The sequence below is a fragment of the Rousettus aegyptiacus genome, unplaced genomic scaffold, assembly GCF_014176215.1.
Source record: "Rousettus aegyptiacus isolate mRouAeg1 unplaced genomic scaffold, mRouAeg1.p scaffold_m13_p_6, whole genome shotgun sequence".
NCBI lineage: Eukaryota > Metazoa > Chordata > Mammalia > Chiroptera > Pteropodidae > Rousettus > Rousettus aegyptiacus.
This window is the reverse complement of record NW_023416309.1, coordinates 15,971,623-15,989,092: the sequence shown is the minus strand read 5'-3', so window position 1 is coordinate 15,989,092 and position 17,470 is coordinate 15,971,623. Positions and strand designations below refer to the sequence as shown.

The 17,470-nt window shown below is 50.7% G+C and overlaps 1 protein-coding gene across 10 annotated transcripts in view; it reads left to right on the top strand.

Annotated features, from left to right (window-relative positions):
* Window positions 1-17,470, top strand: part of PALD1 (phosphatase domain containing paladin 1) — an 80,105-nt gene that overhangs the window by 28,275 nt on the left and 34,360 nt on the right. For 9 of the 10 annotated variants that reach the window (XM_016121013.2, XM_016121009.2, XM_016121010.2 and 6 more), the window contains 10 exons: window positions 6,017-6,230; window positions 8,822-8,924; window positions 10,437-10,616; window positions 11,781-11,945; window positions 12,781-12,941; window positions 13,141-13,216; window positions 14,034-14,185; window positions 14,525-14,624; window positions 14,833-14,937; window positions 17,051-17,146. In XM_016121013.2, coding sequence (XP_015976499.2) covers window positions 6,046-6,230; window positions 8,822-8,924; window positions 10,437-10,616; window positions 11,781-11,945; window positions 12,781-12,941; window positions 13,141-13,216; window positions 14,034-14,185; window positions 14,525-14,624; window positions 14,833-14,937; window positions 17,051-17,146 — 1,323 coding nt within the window. In that variant the 5' untranslated portion in view covers window positions 6,017-6,045. The remainder of the gene's footprint in view (window positions 1-6,016; window positions 6,231-8,821; window positions 8,925-10,436; window positions 10,617-11,780; window positions 11,946-12,780; window positions 12,942-13,140; window positions 13,217-14,033; window positions 14,186-14,524; window positions 14,625-14,832; window positions 14,938-17,050; window positions 17,147-17,470) is intronic. The other variant, XM_016121015.2, reaches the window with a different exon arrangement.

Below are 17,470 nucleotides of genomic sequence, written 5' to 3'. Positions count from 1 at the left end.
TCTGAGTGAGGCCTGCCATCCTGGCCAGGGAGGCTCATGTCGGGCACCAGGGAGGATATGTGGAGAAGGGCAGGGAAGATAGGGCCCGGGCTGATCTGAGGGGCCGTGACAAGTTTGGACCCTCGGTGTGTGTAGGGCTGGGTAGGTGTTGCTTTACATGCACATTCACTTATTTCGTCGTCATACAGTCCAATGAGGGAGGTACACTTATAGTCTTCAGTTAACAGGGAAACTGAGACTTTGAGAAGTTAAACCATGTGCCCAAAGTCATAGCACTAATATGTAGTGGAGATGGGAACCAGCCAGTGTTCAGCCCTAGAGTCCATACTTATACCACTGTGTCCCCCAGTTGGGTGGGAGGAGGTTGGAGAGTCACCCACAGCCTCTGCGAGTCCCCACTTTCCTCTCTGTTAAATGGGGATGCTAGCACTGGCTTCCCGGATTTCCTCATGCCTTGAACAGATAGTTGTTAAGTTCTTACCTACAGCAGGCCCTGGGCTCACCTGTGAGGACCCTGAGCTGGCTGAGGGGTGCCCTCAAGGCCCATGAAGGACTTGAGACTCAGCAGCACTGTTCAGAAGAAATATAATGTGAGCCACAGGCGTCATTTTGAAAAGCCATGTTAAAAAGTAAAAAGAAATCGATGAAATTAATTTTAATACATATTATTTAATACAGTATATCAAAATACTATTTTGACATATGTAATCAACATAATAAATTGTTAATGAGGTATTTTACTCCTTTCGTACTAAGTCTTTGAAGTCCAGTGTGTATTATATGCTTGTGACACATCCCACTGTGGACCAGCCCCATTTCAAGGGCTCCATAGCCACGTGCGGCTGGAGGTTACTGTATTGCACAGCCCAGCTTCACTGTCCACTGCAGTATCTAGTAACAGCTGACTTTTGTTGAGCACTCACTGACCAGGCCGTATTCTGAGGACTTGAGATATATTATTTAACCTTCACAACAACCCCACGAGGGTGGTACTGCTAATGGCCTAATTTCACAGATGTGGCAGCTGAGCGCAGAGAGGTAGCTTGGCCAAGGTCGCACAGCAGATGAGTTGCGCAGCTGGGTATGAAGGTGTGTGTGACTAGAGGGGCGAGCACACTGTGGGACAGAGGACAGGGGAGCACCTTTTGTTTTGAGAAGATTTATTAAAGCAAATCCCATACAGTAAAGTTTACCCAATTTAAGGCTACACTTTGGTCAGTGCTGGCAAGCGTATATAGTTGTGTAACTGCCACATTCATTATATGGAGAGGTTCTACCCCCCAAAAGATGCCCTTGAGCCTCGGTGTGGTTGACGGGCCTGGCACCTGATAACCGTTGATCTGCTCTCCGCCCCTGTAGTTTTGTCTTTTCTAGGATGTCATATAGATGGAAGTACACAGTTTGAAGTCTTTGGGGCCTGGCTTATTTCTCTTCGTGTGAGATTTTTTGAGATTCATCCATGAAATTGTGAATATCAGTCGTTTGTTCATTCTTATTGCTAAGTAGTATTCCATTGTAAGAACGTGTCAGATTTGTTCATCTGTTCAGTTGATGGACATGTGGGTTGATTTCAGTTTTTGGAGATGATGAATAATGTGCTACGTATAAGCCTTTCTCTGGACATGTTTCCATTTCTCTCTGGCAGTCACCTGAGAAGAATTGCTAGGTTACGTGGTATTTATCCATCAAGGATTCTGTATGGCAGTTTCTTTCCTCTTAGGATTTAACTGCCTGGTGTTTTCCCAGAGGCAGGAGGATAGCATGTGTGTGTGGAACTTTCTCAAATACCATTATAGCTGCAGCCCAGATGAGTCTGTGGCTTCTTAGCTCGTCACCAGGTGCGAAATGGAGCCTAGATTTTTCCAACCCTCCATGGGAAACCATGAATCTCTCTGCCTCTCTAGGTCTGGGGTGTTTTGGCAGAGAGTGGAGTGGATGAGGGTCCCTGTGCACCTTGAATGGGCAGTTGTACAGATCCCAGGGAAGAGGAGAGTGTTGGGGTGCTCTTGCTGCCAGGGCCAGCATGAAGAGGCAAGAAGGCAAACTGATGAGGAGTAGTTATCAACTTCTGCCATGTACTAAAGGTCAGCTGTCCTCATCTGAAAATGGACACAGTAAAGCCTGAGCCTTACACAGTTGTTGAGGGACCGACCTATGATGGAAAGCACCCTGCGTGATACCCGGTGCATAGTAGGTGCTTTGAAATGTTAATAAACAGAAGCCAAGGGGAAGGTGGAGGAAGGCCTGTGTTTGGTGGGCCATAGTCTTCCCTTAAAGTAGGGGTTCCTTTTTTAAAAAAAAAAAAAAAAATTGCCAAGAATGTCTAGCAATCTGGCAGAAGCTCATAGACCTCTTCTAAGAATGTTTTTAATGCACAAAATAAAATATATAGGCTTACAGAGGAAGTACATTTTATTTAGAGAGCTGTCAAATACTAAAAACAAATTGGGATGCAGTAACACATGTCCTTAGTTACTTAATTGCATTAACAAGCTAATCCATTAGGTGAGTTAAGGTATAATTTTATTTTTTGAAGGCACATCAATGACAAGGCTGTTGTTGCTTAGCTTCAAGGGAGGCGTTAAGCTGGGGTGTGTTCTAGACGGATCATGCCTTGCATGAAGGATACTAGGTGTTTGTGATTGTTTCGATGCTCCTAAGTGCTGAGGACCCCGTTTTGCAAATGGAATGGCAGCTTCATTATAGCTGGCTTCTTAAGGTGAGGGTAGGCTTCTGTCAAGGATTGTCAGAGTTCTCCAGCTTTTTGAGTCAAACTCAATTGTGAGAACCTGGGATCCCATTTTGGGGGCTCAGGACCGCCAGGCACAGAGTTGTCTCAAGTAGGCCAGTTATGTCACCCCAGGTCTGTGGGCAGGGGATCCAAGTCTGACAATCACTGTGGTTCGAAAGGAGTGATGGGTACAGACTACCTTCCAGATATCTGCACAACTGAGGTGTGATGTGAAATGTCTGTGAGCCTCTGTGGTGACCACATCCCGGGCTCTGTGACTCGACAGGGCACCCTTCACTCGTGATTGAAAGAAATGCTTGCTTTTAGTTAGAGGTAGGAAAATGAGGCATAATTGTGTACAAACCATCTAGGCTCATGAGAACCTTTAGTTGGGTCTCATCCTAATCCACCCTCCCCACTTTCCCCCTGGCAGAGGCTCGGGAACTAGGGACCCCACTGACATCCCTGCCCTTGCTGACCCCTGGCCCTGGAAGTGGATAGCAGAGGTTTGACCACCAGTACTGCCAGTCTTAGGAGCCAGCTCTGTGGGAAGAGAGAGGAATAGTTTTCCATGGAGGTATGGAAAACTTCTCACCTTGAGAAGCCAACCAGCTGTAAAACTGGAAGGGGCTGTCAGACCATCTCATCCTACACGGTCATTATATGGCTGGGGACACTGAAGCCCAGAGAGGGGAAGGGAGTTGCCCAAGGTCCCACAGCATATGGCTAAGGGGGATGAAGGCTCAGTGCTTGCGAGGCTGACTGGCTGGCAGGGTTGAGAGAGGTTTCAGAGAGAGTTGCAGAGAAGCCTGCGTGCCCAGGCTTTCACCCTCCTTTAGTTGACTTGGAGGCAGGTCAACTTTCAAATGATGACTTGGAGGCAGGTCAACTTTCAAATGATGCTGTCCTTCTGCCGTTCCTGCGGACTGCCGCTCTACACATTTGTGTGTTCTCCCTGATACCCTTACAGGGACTGACTGGGGCCTGTTATTGCCTGTGGTGCTTGTAAGAGATGAGGGGAGCTGGAGCTGGAGCTCGGGGTGGCGAGGGGGAGGAGGGATAGAGGCGATGGGCCCGGCTGCCCAGCCCAATGGGAGCGGCAGCTGTAGCCAGCTGTTGCCGGTTTGTCATGCCTTCCTTCCAGACAGCCAACCACGTTCTTGGAGGAGGCTGTTGCCACCCATGCCTCCTGGGCCCAGACTGCTGAGGAGGGGTCTGAGAGACTTTGGTGAACAGTGTTGGGAGCCTGCCATGGCAGGCAAAGTAGCGAGAACTAGAGAGAAGTTTCTGGGTCTGCTGAAACTTCCCCTCTCCCTCTCTGAGCTGCCTGTGTTTCTGTTCAGGAACAGAGGCTCATCCCTTCCACCTTTAACCAAAGAGGGAGGGAGGGAGGGAGGTGGGGGGAGAGAATGAGAGAGAGAGAGAGAGAGAGAGAGAGAGAGAGAGAGAGAGAGAGAGAGAGATTGAGAGAGAGAGAGAGAGAAAGAGAAAGAAATTGGGCCGGGTGTGGAGTCTTGGCGGGGCTCCTATGAACACAAGGTGTGTGTGTTACCAAAACTGTCATGCAGGCTCTGGGAGTTTTCAAGGATGACAAGGCTGGATGGGAAGGAGGGAGGGAGCCCATTCTAGACTGGAGAGGGAGAGGGGTCAGTAGCAGTTTGAGAAGATTCTCGGAGGGAAAGCATGAGGCTAGTCATTCCGTCGAGGCGGTTCTGGGGAGGGGAGCCTGAGTACGTAGCCGTGGGAGAGGCCCAGGGAGCACCTGACTCAGACCAGGAACTTTGACTCAGGGTCTAGGGGAGAAAGGGCGGAGAGCTCAGCATTCGGACTGAGCTGCTGACCCTGAACCCACCAGCCACTTCCAGAGGTGCTGCTGCTGGTTTGAGAGGGCCAGGCAGGGTGGGGGAGTGTGGATGGTTGGAGCAGATCGTAGCCCCTGACGAAGAGCAGCTCCTGCTCAGCCGAAGGCAGCTGGCGGCACCGCCATGTTCTAAGGACTACTTATTGTCCCTGTGCTTCTGCAGTACAGGGGAGATCCATCTCAGGGCGCAGATGGGGTTGGGAGTGGTGGGGGGCAGGTCCTGGACCATTAGTGCTGCAGGGAGCCACTGGCTGCTGAGCTGTCGGAAAATTCTGTCTCTCATGTCTAGACCCCAGAGCCAATATTCCCCATACCCTCTAGCAGCTCTTAATAGGTACCCTAGCCATTTCCTTATTTGTTTTAAATAAGCTTTGACTTTATTTCCCAGTATTCAGAGGACAAAAATGAGAAAATTCAGAGCAGCAAAAAGGAGAAAATAAAAATTACTTATGATCTTATCACTTTGTGGTAACTCATGTTAGCATCTTGCTGTGTGTCCTCTCAGACTTTTCTCCTGATACAGTTTCATGAATTAAGATTGAGGTTTGAACTTGCCTTGCAACCTGCTCTTTCTAGTCCTGTTTCTGAGATGTCTTTCCACATCGGTCACTATGATATTCTTAATGGCCATTTAACATTCCACATTAGAGATATCCCATAATTTACTCAATAGATCCCCTGTTGTTGTCTGGAAGTTGTTTCCAGTCTTTTGTTATAAACAACACTGCCCTGATAGCCCATTTTTGCACACATCCTTAAGTGTTGACCTGGGAAAGAGCTCTCTAAGAGGATGCCCAGCAGGCCTCATGTGGGGCAGAAGCTTTGCCTGTTGATGGTGTCCAGGTTGATGATGATGTTAATGTCGATTTTGGCGGGGAGGGGGCTGGGGCTGGTGCTTTCACTGGACCCTTGATCTGCTGAGAGCTCACCCAGTTTGGACTTCCCTGACCTAATTTTGTGACATACATGAATAGAATGTCCTCTTGCATCCTGTTCCCATCCAGATTCTTTATACCCAAGGCTGACTTCCCTCTGCACCTGCCCCTGGTTCTCCCTCCGGTCTTCTACTTCTCCTAGTTTGGAAGGCCTGACCCAGTCACCTAGAATCCTTAATCCCGACCTGGTCTGGAAGAGTAACCCCTTCCTAACTGTCTTATTTTTGCCAGAGGAATGTAAACTCTAGGGATTTGGGGCTGCATCTTTATGTCTCCAAAACACCAGCAGAGGGCCAGGCACACAGCAGGTTCTTGGCAAATGTGGTAGGTGGCGCATCTGCCATCCGTCTCCAGCTGCAGGGTGAGCTGGCTCTCTCTGGGCCTCAGATTTTGCATCTGAACATACGATGGGGGTGAGGGGCGGGCTAGGTTTCTTTCTTCCCTGGCTTTTCCCACCCCTTCTTGAACACACACCCTGTCACCCCACAGGTCTTGGGTCCTGAGGCTGCCCGTTGACTATGGGTACAACAGCCAGCACAGCTCAGCAGACGGTCTCAGCCACTGCCTCCTTCGAGGGACTCCAGGGTGGCGGCACGATGGATGGGCGGCACTCAGTCAGCGTCCACTCCTTCCAGACCACGAGCTTGCACAACAGTAAGGCCAAGTCCATCATCCCCAACAAGGTGGCTCCTGTCGTGATCACGTGAGTGGCAGGGGTAATGTGACCATGTCCCTGGAGGACATGACTCGGGGAGCTGCCAAGGGGGGTGGTGGCATAAAGTCTACGAATCACTTTCATGGATGAAGAAGACACAGGGGCTCAGAGAGGTTGGGCAGAGACTGTCGTGGGTCTCTTAGCTTATGTTACTTACTACATCCTTAGTGCCAGGGAGCGTGGAGAGGGCAGAGTGACTGGGGAAACACTCTTTTGAAAATAATTTTTGGCTGAACATTTTCAAAGGAAGTTTGTATACTTAGATGCATAAAATTTAGATTTTTTTCCCCACAACCAGTAATTATGGTTGGAAACTGAGGTTAACACCAGGCCATTAAAGGGCCTTGGGCTGAAAAAGCTGGAAGCTGTTGGTCATATGTCCTAATTAGGTCCTTCAGGGGCAGTCTCAGAGGAGGCTGAGGGTTTGTTCTGGCACCATATTTTGAGAGAGACCTGGATACACTGTGTGCGTCCAGAGGAAGAGGGTCAGGAAGGGGCCCTGAAACGGTGCCTGCCTTGAGGGCCCAGTGAATGAGCGGGTGCTGGGGTGCCCGAGGCCAGGAAGGTGGAAGGGGCATTGGATCTGTCTCCCGGGGAGTCAGAAAGCCTTGTCTTCCATTGAATCTGCCCACTGTTCTCCTTGCCTCTGGGCCCCTCAGGACACAGAAAGTAGGACACAATGAGCTAAGAATTAAATATATTCCACACATAGAAGTTTGGCAAAGACCTAGCAGATGGGGCCTTCTGTGTAAGGAAACCTGAGGGTGAATGATAAATGTGGCCTGCTGGCTTTGGGGCTTGACAGGAAAATTATAATCATAATAAAGTACTGAGTTTTATAATGAGGGGAGATGTTATATAAAAGAGACTTAATATGTAGTCTGTCTACTAAAGATGACAAAACTGGGTTTGAGCCTCGAGGGCAGTATTGGAGACGTGTGTCCTGGGCCTTCCTTGCTTTGTGACCTTGGGCGAATTTATTCCCTTCCTGAGCCTCAGTTTCCTTATCAGAACATGGGAGATGATATTCAAAGTATTTAAGTAAGTGGTGTGGCTCAGAAAAATGGCCTGCTGTAAAAATCTACCATAATGGTATTGTACCTGCCTCCTACAGACAGCCATGAGTGCAGTACTGCTAGTGTGTTTGAGGTGGAAGGGACCTTAGAGATATCCAACACAGGGGCCAGCCAACTATATCCTTTGGGTCAAATATAACCCCTCATCTGTTTTTGTAAATAAAGCTTTATTGGAACACTGCCATCCCCATTTATTGACATATTGTCTGTGGATGCTTAACAGTTAAACTGCAGAGTTGAAGTTAGTTGCAACAAGAGACTGTATGACCTATAAAGCCTCGACTATTTACCATTCGTTCCTTGATATAGAAGGTTTGCTGACTCCTGATCAGATGCAAAAACTGACCTAGATACACAAACTGAGTTTCGGAGGGGTAAAGAGATTTATTTGCCCACCACAGGCCATGCGGTGAGACAGAGGCAGAGCTGGTAGTGAGAACCCAGGTCTCTTGACTCCTTGTCTAGTGCTCCCTGCCCCACGCATTCCAGGAGCCTGCCTTTCCTAGAGGCAATTCTTTTGCGAAGAGGATCAGACACCAGATCACAAACTCTGGGAGGCAGTGTCTTATTCATTATTATAACCAGCACAGAAGCTTTTTGTGTCCTGAGTACACAGACCTCCCCCTGGTTTAGCATCTGCAGAAACCTGGATTTGTACCTGTGCGTTTTGTTTGAAATGGCCCAGTGTGGAGGTAGAATTACTCTTGGTAATAATAATTTTATTGATATGTTCTTATTGTGCCCAAGGCACTGGGTTAAGCACTTACATTCATTAATGCGTTGAATTCTCACAGCAGCCCTAGGAGGTGGGAATCACTGGAAGTGGAGCGCTACAGAGAGAGTGAGTAACTCCAAAAGCATGGAGTTACCAAGCGGAGGTAGATTCATGCCCAGGCCACATGGCCCCAAAGTCTGTGTCTGAATTGCCTCACTGTGCTGTGGGATCGTCAGTGTGGAGAATGTTCTCAGAGACAATCTGAAGGAGCAAAGTAATCCCTGAATAGAAAACCTTACAGAAGACAGAAACTTCTCACACATAAAAGTTCAAGAGGTGTACCAGTCTGAAATGGACACTTCACAGTCAGCCAGGCTCCTCTTCTCTTGTTACTCTGCCATCATCGACATCTACTTCCTGCCATCACTTCTGGATGCTAGCTGAGGAGGAGAGAAAAATAGAAGACTCACATCTTCCCTTCAAGGGAATGGCCCAGAAGTTGCACACATTACTTTTCCTCACATCTCATTGGCAGAACTTAATCACATGACCATACTAGCTGCAAGGGTGTCTGGGAAATATAATCTTCAGATGGATGGCCCAGGCCTAATTCTGGGCTTCTATTGCTGACAAAGGGGAGAGTGGATGTTGGGGTACAAGGGGCGGTCCCTGCCACAAAGGGGTAGCCACATGGGTGGGAGTTGGGGGCCCCGCTGTGGAGTCTGGTGAGGTTGGAGAGGACTCTGGCCACAAGGTTGCCTGACTCAGTCTCTGTCTGCCCCTGGCAGGTACAACTGCAAGGAGGAGTTCCAGATCCATGATGAGCTGCTCAAGGCCCATTACACTCTGGGCCGGCTCTCGGACACTACCCCTGAGCACTACCTGGTTCAGGTGAGGTCAGGTCCTCACCCTTTTGGCCTATCTCCTCCTGTCCTCCTTCCTCACAGGTTTTCTCCTGTATCCCTTCCTGCTTTCCCTACTGTCCCCACCCCACCCTCTGGAGTCCCAGTCCCACTGCTCACCCCTGGTTTCCTGAGGCCTGTTCCTCCCGCCATGTGGAGCCCCTGCTCTTCTCTCTCCATCCCCTGCCCGGCCCCAGCCTTTTCACAGCCTGTCCTTCGGAGCACCAGGAGAGCATAGATGGGGACAGAGGCCCCCAGGCTCCAAATTGCTTCCTCTAGGCTGGGGATCTCCTTCTCCTTCTCTTTCAAAGTTTCAGGATTTCTTTGGCTTAACTCTTTTTCTTTCTTCCTCTTTCTTTCTCCCTCTCCTTTCTTTCTTTCTCTCTTCTTTCTTTCTTTCTTTCTTTCTTTCTTTCTTTTTTTTTTTCTCTTCTTTCTTGCTTTCGTTCTTTCCTTTCTTTCTTTCTTTCTTCGTTCTTTTTCTTCTCTCTTCTATCTCTCTCTCTTCTCTTTCTTCTTCTTTCTTCTTTCTTTCTTTTCTTTCTTCTTTATTTCTTTCTTTCTCTTTCTTCTTTATTCTTTCTTCTTTCCTTTTTTTTTTCTCTTAAATATTCCCTAGAAAGTGAAGTCCACAAGGACAGGTGACTTTTCACCGATCTTGTTCACTGCTTCTACCCCAAGCCCCCGAATAGTGCTTAGGTGCTATGTAGGTGGTCAGTAAATAGTCAGTGAGTGAATGACTATATGAATAATCATAATGATTAAACTGTATTTGCTGAAAGAGTAGCTGGGAATTTTTGGCGTGTGGAAGAATTGATCCCACTTATCTGTGAGCAGTGTCTGTGTAGTCCTACTGAAGGCAGGGGGATGGACAAGATGAACTCAGGGCTCCTTTTTGTCCAGGAGAACTCTTCTGGTTCCCCGACTCTCTCCTGATTTCCAAATGGTGTTTTTCTCTTTTCTCAGTAGTTATGTTATTCATTCACTCCACCTGGGAAGGGGAAAACTTACCCATCCTCAGAATGGTAGGGCCTTAGGAAGCTAGCACAGTTTTCCTCTGGTTGATTCCTGCCTCCCCAGCTGTGACTCCCTACTCAGGCCCCTTCTCCATCCAGTTCCTCTAGGGGCAAGAGACGTTTGCCTTCCTTCCAGGGAGCTTCAGGTTTGCTCTACAGCCTACTTCAGTTTCCTGCCCCTACAGTGCCTCTCCCTGCTCTCCTTCTTCAAGGCCTGGCTCAGATGCCACCTCCTACATGAAGCCTTCTCAGACTCCCCCTCAGGAAGAATTGTCTTTTCTTTTCCTACACTCTGTGACAGCCTTCCCAGGATCACAGATGGTCATGTATTTTCATCTGTTTTTTCTTCTGTGAGCCTGCTGACAACTTGAGGACTGTGTTCCCTACCTGATCTCCCTGCTCCCCATCCCCTGGGGCCTGGGATAGAGCCCTGCCTGATGTCCCGAAGTCATCTGAGTGATCCCCTGTGGCTCTCCCATTGCTAGGGACGCTACTTCCTAGTGCGGGATGTTGCTGAGAAGATGGACGTGCTGGGCACTGTGCAGAGCTGTGGAGCCCCTAACTTCCGGCAGGTGCGGGGAGGGCTAACCGTATTTGGCATGGGACAGCCTAGCCTCTTGGGGTTCAGGCAGGTCCTCCAGAAACTCCAGAAGGACGGACACAAGGTAAGCATGATCACTTCTCGGGCAGGGGCTAGCCTGAAAATCCGGAGAAAGGGATTCCTGGGAGGAGAAATTTCAGAGCCTCTGGAGGGGCCTGGCCACATGATGGGGAGGGCAGCTGGCGACCCGGACCAGGCCCTGTCAAGCCTTGAGTACCATTATGGTCATTGTAGTCAGCGTGGTTGGGAGATTCTGGGCAAATGTTTGTTGCATTGTCCTGTGTGGACATGGGAGCCCAAAGTCAGAAGCCCACTGTGAGGACCTCAGAGGAAGTCACGAGGGTGACAGGGTGATAAGAGGGGCCAGGTCATAATGAGAGAGCTCCGAGATGATGATCACAGCTAATGCTTATATCTTCACGTCAACCTTATGAGGGTGGGGCAGTTGTTCTCCTGTTTTATAGAGGAGGAAACGGGCTCAGAGAGGAGAAGTGACATAGCTCGTGAGTGTTGTCCCAGGACCCAAACCCAGACACCTGGACTCCAGGTGGCCGCTTTTGAATGACTCCTCTCTCCGGGCAGGGTTTTGAGTGTCTCCAGGACAGAGGTTGAGGGTCCACTGTGATTTCAGGCTCATCATGGTCTCTCAGTGTCTGATTTGATCTGCAGTTAAGATGGAGAGTCTTTGAGTGAATCAGAGTGGGTAGGGGATGTAAGCTGTGCAAATCCCATTTTCTCAGCTTTCCTATAGGTTCCTCCAGGGTGGGGTCTGCCCACGTATCTCCCTTAGTCTGTACTATGCACAGTGAATGAATGATTGCATGGTGGTAATGGGTGTTCATTTCTTCAACTGTTGCTTTTCAAGCACTTGATTTATACAGGGCTCCGTGCTAGGAATTATAGGGATGTGAACATGACCAGGATATGATTCTACCTGTGAGGAATCTGTAGTCCATGAAGGGAAAAAAGATGTATTCATGATAATGTTACTACAAAGCAGGAATTAAAACCTTCAGATGAAGGACTTGAGAGGAGAGACGGTCAGGAACGGGTAGCATTTGGGCTGAGCTTTGTTTCTTGGGTAAGATTCAGGTTGCCGGGACAGGATGGGGTGATGGGCCCTTCAGGATGGGGAACAGCCTGCTCAAAGGCCTGGAGGTGGAGCAGTGGAGTGGATGTCCATGTCCAGTAGTGGTGATGGCATCCTTCCTCCTCGGGCTCCTGGCAGGAGTGCATTATCTTCTGTGTGCGGGAGGAGCCCGTGCTTTTTCTGCGTGCTGATGAGGACTTTGTGCCCTACACACCTCGAGACAAGCAGAACCTTCACGAGAACCTCCAGGGCCTTGGACCTGGGGTCCAGGCAGAGAGCTTAGAGCTGGCCATCCGGAAAGAGGTGAGGGCCACTGGTATGGACGAGAGGCTTCCTTCCTGGCAGGCCTCAGCAGCGGAGTTGACACCCCAGCCCACAGCCCAGCTTGGCTCTCACCAGCCCACACTCGTCCACTTTGCTGTCCTGCTTGGACAAGTGGCTGGCTACGAGGCCTGCTCTCAGGCAGCCAGAGGGAGGGCTGCCCATCCCTGGCTCTGTTTGCCTCTGCTCCTTTTCCACCCTGCTTTTCTCCTCTGCATTCAGCATCCCTATTTAGTAAGGGTTCTGGTGGAGTGAAAAGAGCACTAGACTAGCAGTCCAACTCTGAAGTTCAGCCCTTCATGAGCTGTGAGGTCTGGGGTGAATCACTTCTCTCATGGGCCTGCGTTTCTGGGGTTCCTCTGTCCTCCTCCTCCACACAGTTTGTCAAGGTCTCTGAGGCTGTTGGCATATCACAGAGCTGTGTAAATAGAGTGTGGGTGGTCACAGTGCTCCCGCCAGAGACTTTCATGGACAGGAGCTGAAGCCACATTGTCCACTGGTCATCCCTCCATCTCCCTTCCAGTCTTCCTCTCTAGCTCCCAGATTACCGAGCCTCATCCTGTCCTTCAGCCTGGTGGCTTAGCTAATTCCTGCTGCCCACTGGGCAGAGCCCTTCATACCCGACCCTGGTGTATAGGTTGCTACCCTCAGGACATCCAGGGCATAGAGAGCATCCCTGGCCATGTAGTTCCCCTCTGGGGGAAAAGCAACCTGTCTGTTGCCTCTGTGTGACCTAGCCACTCCAGAGCTTAGTCAGGAAGGCCAGGAGTGACCTGAAGGTCCATCATGGCCCTCTGGCCCTCACACCTCCTTGTAGATCCACGACTTTGCCCAACTGAGTGAGAGCACATACCAGGTGTACCACAATACTGAGGACCTTCGTGGGGAGCCCCACACTGTGGCCATCCGGGGCGAGGATGATGTGCACGTGACTGAGGAGGTGTACAAGCGGCCCCTCTTCCTGCAACCCACCTACCGGTACCGAGGGCCAGTTCTACACAGGACCCCAGGGTGTTGGGCGTGTTGCTCTCTGGGCCTGTCCTCCACTGTGGCCTCAGTCTCACCATCTGCAGGTGGGGCTGAGTTCCCCGTGCCTATCTCTCACGGGAATGCAGGGGGGAGGGGGATGCCCAGGGTGTGTGGCCTGCCTGATGGGCTGCTGCCCCTCACCTGGCAGGTACCACCGCCTGCCCCTGCCTGAGCAAGGGGCCCCGCTGGAAGCCCAGTTTGATGCCTTCGTCAGTGTCATCCGGGTAAGTGGGGGTGAGAGCATGGAGTGGGGCGAGGGCCTGGAGAATGGGTCTGTGTCTAGGCCCTGTCTCCATGGAGATGCTCAGGGTGGGTGTGGCCTCTGGATTTCCTCAGGAGAAGTCCTCATTCTGTGTTGTGGATGGTGTTGAGTATGTCGGGTATGTGTACGTGTATGTGGGTGTTGTGTGTGTATATGTTTGCGTATCTGTGTGTGTGGTGTGTGTTCACGTGTAGGGTGGGGTTGTGTGTGTTTGCGTGTGGATGGGTATTTGCACATCCTCTGATGACACAGCCCAGCACTTACTGGAGTACTGGACTTGAGCCCTGATCGGGCTACTAACTTGCTGTGTGATCTTGGACAATTTCTTAACTCGCTAGACCTCAAGTTCCTCATTTCTTTATTGGAGCTAAAAATTTTTATCCTCTAGACTCTTCCACTGGTATTTGCTAAGTCCTATTGGTATTTCTCTTCCAACCCCTTCAGGGGGTCATCTTATTTAATTAATATCTTATGGGGCTGTTAGATATGGCCTTGTCCCCTCTGAGTAGTTCTCGCTTTCAGAGACAGCTTCTTGATCTCCTCCAGGGCCTAGGAAGGAGGCAGGGCCTGCACAACCTGGGGGCAGGTGGAGCAGGGGGCAGGTAGAGCAGACCGGGTTTTGGGGTTTGGTGAAAAAGGCTGAGCTGCCTATTTGGCCCCATCTTGCTACAGGCTGTGGGGTGTGGCGGGTCTATGTCCTAACCCCCTACTCCTATTTGGTCCTTAGCCGGGGATTTCTGGGCCACGCCATTACATGATATTCATGGTTATTTTCCCAGGAGACTCCCAGCCTGCTGCTGCTCCGTGATACCCATGGGTCTCCCCCTGCTCTCCTCTTCAGCTGCCAGACAGGCTTGGGCAGGACCAACCTGGGCATGGTCCTGGGTACTCTCATCCTGTTTCACCACAGCGGGTCTGCCTCCAGGCCAGAGTGAGTGGCATGGGACCTGGTTCCTCAAAGGCTGCCCCAGTATGCCAGGGACACCTCAGGAGCTTGGAGCCAGAGCTGCAAATGGGGCATCTTGGGTTCATTTTCTGGTTTGTCATAGACTTGCTGGGTGACCTGGAGAAAGTCACTTGACTTTTCTGGGCCTTAGTTTTCCCAGTGGGGAAAGTACCCCTTGCCTCCCCCAACCTGATTTGAGAGGAAGACTCAGAACCTATAGTCTGGTGTCTCTTAGTTGCTGTGTAAATGGGAGAATGTCAACAGCAGGGCTGGCCTAGAGGCCTGTGGGAGTGCTGATTATGCTACTGCCCCCTTCCTTGTCAGGGCTGGTCCCCTGAAGACCAAGCCACTGCCCATGGAGCAACTCCAGGTGATCCAGAGCTTTCTCCATGCGGTGCCCCAGGGAAGGAAGATGGTAGAGGAGGTGAGCAAGGGGGCCGAACAAGGAGCTGGGGCAGGGGCAGCGGACTCCCCTCACGGGCGGGGTCTCTTCCTTCTCTGATACCCCCGCCTGCTTTCTTGGCTAATCAATCTGTCTCTCTCCTCTCTTCTCTCTCCCCATCTTATCTTTCCTTGGCTCTGCTCCCTTCCTGCTGCTGTCCCCTCTTCCCTGCCTTGGTCCTTGGCACCAGGTGGACAGAGCCATCACTGCCTGTGCTGAGTTGCATGACCTAAAGGAAGTAGTCTTAGAAAACCAGAGGAAGCTGGAAGGCATCCGGCCGGAGAGCCCAGACCAGGTGAGGCATGGAGAGCTTCTGTGTATGCATAAACCTTGCAGCCTCATTTGTTAAGCCTGCTGACCGGCTTCTTTCAGGTTGACTTTTCCTGGTTGCTTCCCCCACAAGAAGAGTGGCTTTCAGAGGAAGGGGAGATAGGGGAGCTGGGCCTGCAGGAAGGATAGATGAGGAAGAAGGGAAGTTTACTTTCCTTGACCAGGTCCCCTCACTGCAGAATAAACAGGACAGAGAAAGGGGCTGCTGACGGGGTGTTGGGGGCCTCTGGATCCAGATGCTCCCCAGACCGCTCATGGCTTGCCTTGAAAATAAAACCCGTGATGTTTCTTTGGGAAGGCCGGGGGTCGGTCCAGCTCACTGCTTCTGGAAGAGCGATGGGTTCTGGGCTGTTTCAGCAAGGCTGTCCCCATGCTCTGGGGAGAGGAGGTTGGCTTGACAGTGTTTGCACACAGTGCATGAAAAGAATCTAAAGCCTGCAGAGCCTTTTTATTCTTTAAAACTTTAAAAACATCTTCTAAAAGCTATGTCACACGTGGAAAATTGAGAAATTAGAGAAGGAAAAATTCACTCATAATCCCAGCACAGCCGCTTTGAGCCCTTGGGGCTGGCTTCCTTCGTCATTTTTCATTTTATGATGTTCTTGTGTAGGTTGTCCCAGCATGCGGTTCGCATCATGCTTGCTTTGTTTTGTCTTTTCCATGTCCATACCTGATTGTTGTCACTGAGATTTTTTCTGGCTGTGTAACTTAAGCCCGTTGCGTGGTTCAGCCATCGCTGGCCTGATCGGTTAGGCGCGTGGGCGCGTGGATATGGGCAACCTGCTTAACTGCTCTATGCCTCAAGTTTCCCCTCTTGCAAAATGGGGCCAGTAATGATGATGACCCCATAGGAAGGTTGTGAGGAGTAGGTCAGATAAGATCCATAAAGCACTTGGAAGGGGGCCTGACAGAGAGCAGGTGTCCCTGGCATGTCACCTGCCATGATTTACTAAACAGGCCCCTTTTCGTTGGCTAGTTGAGTCACTTCCAGTTCCTCATCAGTGTAAACGCTTTTACAATGAACAGCTTCATGAAAAGGACCTTTTATGCCTTTAGTATCTTTTCCCTCAGTCTAGCTTAGGGGCTGGCACACCATAGCCCATCGGCCAAATTCAGCCCACCACCTGTTTTTGTAAATAGCTTTTATTGGGACATGGTCTTGCCCATTCTTTTATGTGCTGTCTGTGCCTCTCTTATGTTGCAGTGGCCGAGATGAACAGTTCAAACAGAGACCATGTAGCCCGCAAACCTAAATATTTACTATTTGGCCTTTTATAGAAATAAAAGTTTGCTGGCCTGGATTCCCAAAGATGGAATTAAACTTCATCAAAGGGCATGACCTCTCCTTTGAGCCTATACTGATTTGTCTTGCCCTCTGGAGGGTGGTACTGACCCAGCAGGAGAACCCTGACATCCAAAGGCCAAGAGAGGGGTGCTAGGGACTAATCTCTCTGACCCCCCACCCCACCTCCCGCCATCAGAGAGTCCTGGGCTGGGGTTAACACACTTGTTTGCGGACCCAGCTCTGTTTGCTATCAGCTGTGTGACTTTGAGCAAGTCGCCTCATTTCTCTGAATCCAGTTTTCCCCCGTAAAGTAGTGGTAATGATTACAGCCCCTTGGAGCACTGTCGTGAGAGTCTTTTCGTTTTCTTGAAGGGAGGGTCACAGGCTCAGGGAGGTGAGGTCCTCTGGCTCAGGGGAGGGTGTTGATGTACTTGCTCCTTAAATAGAGGGTGTGCCACCCTGCATGGTGGGTGGTGGTGGAGCAAAGCGGGCGGGCCCCAGCCTGTGTCCGGGCTCAGAGCCTGTGGGGGAGGCAACCCCTACACCAAGGACTGTGGTACCTGCTATATAGTTGCCATAGCTCTCCCTGCACCATGAGTTACCCGCTACAAATGAGGTAGAGTTAGATGCTTGGAAGACTTTCAGCCTAGGAGAACTGCGTTATCAAAAGAGGGGAAGATTGTCTTCTGGGGATTCTCAGGCTTAACTCCTGCCCTTTCTGGAGTGGGGACTGGGTGAACACAGTGGCCCCATCTTTGCTTCCCGGCCCTCTCTTCCTTTCCCCTTCTCTCAGGGAAGTGGCAGGCGGCACAGTGTCTGGCAGAGGGCGCTGTGGAGCCTGGAGCGATACTTCTACCTGATCCTGTTTAACTACTATCTCCATGAGCAGGTGGGGCCGGGGGAGGAGTGGACCCATGCCCCTTCTCCCGGAATCCCTCCAGCCTCCCCACCACAGAGACAGGCGTGGGGTTATAGGGGATCCCTGTGGAGCTGGGGAGGAGAGTGGGGACATGTGTGTTGGTTCTTGAGGAACTTGGGTGTGGGGGAGGCAAAGAAAGACCCAGATAGAGGGGTAGTAATCTGTGCCAGTTCAGGCAATGCGGGACCCACTTCTCTTCACTGGGTCCTAAGCTCTGTACCCTTAGCCAGGGCATCGGGGTCCAGAAGGATCTTGCTTCAGACATCCTGGTCCTAGCTTCCCGCCTTCTCATCC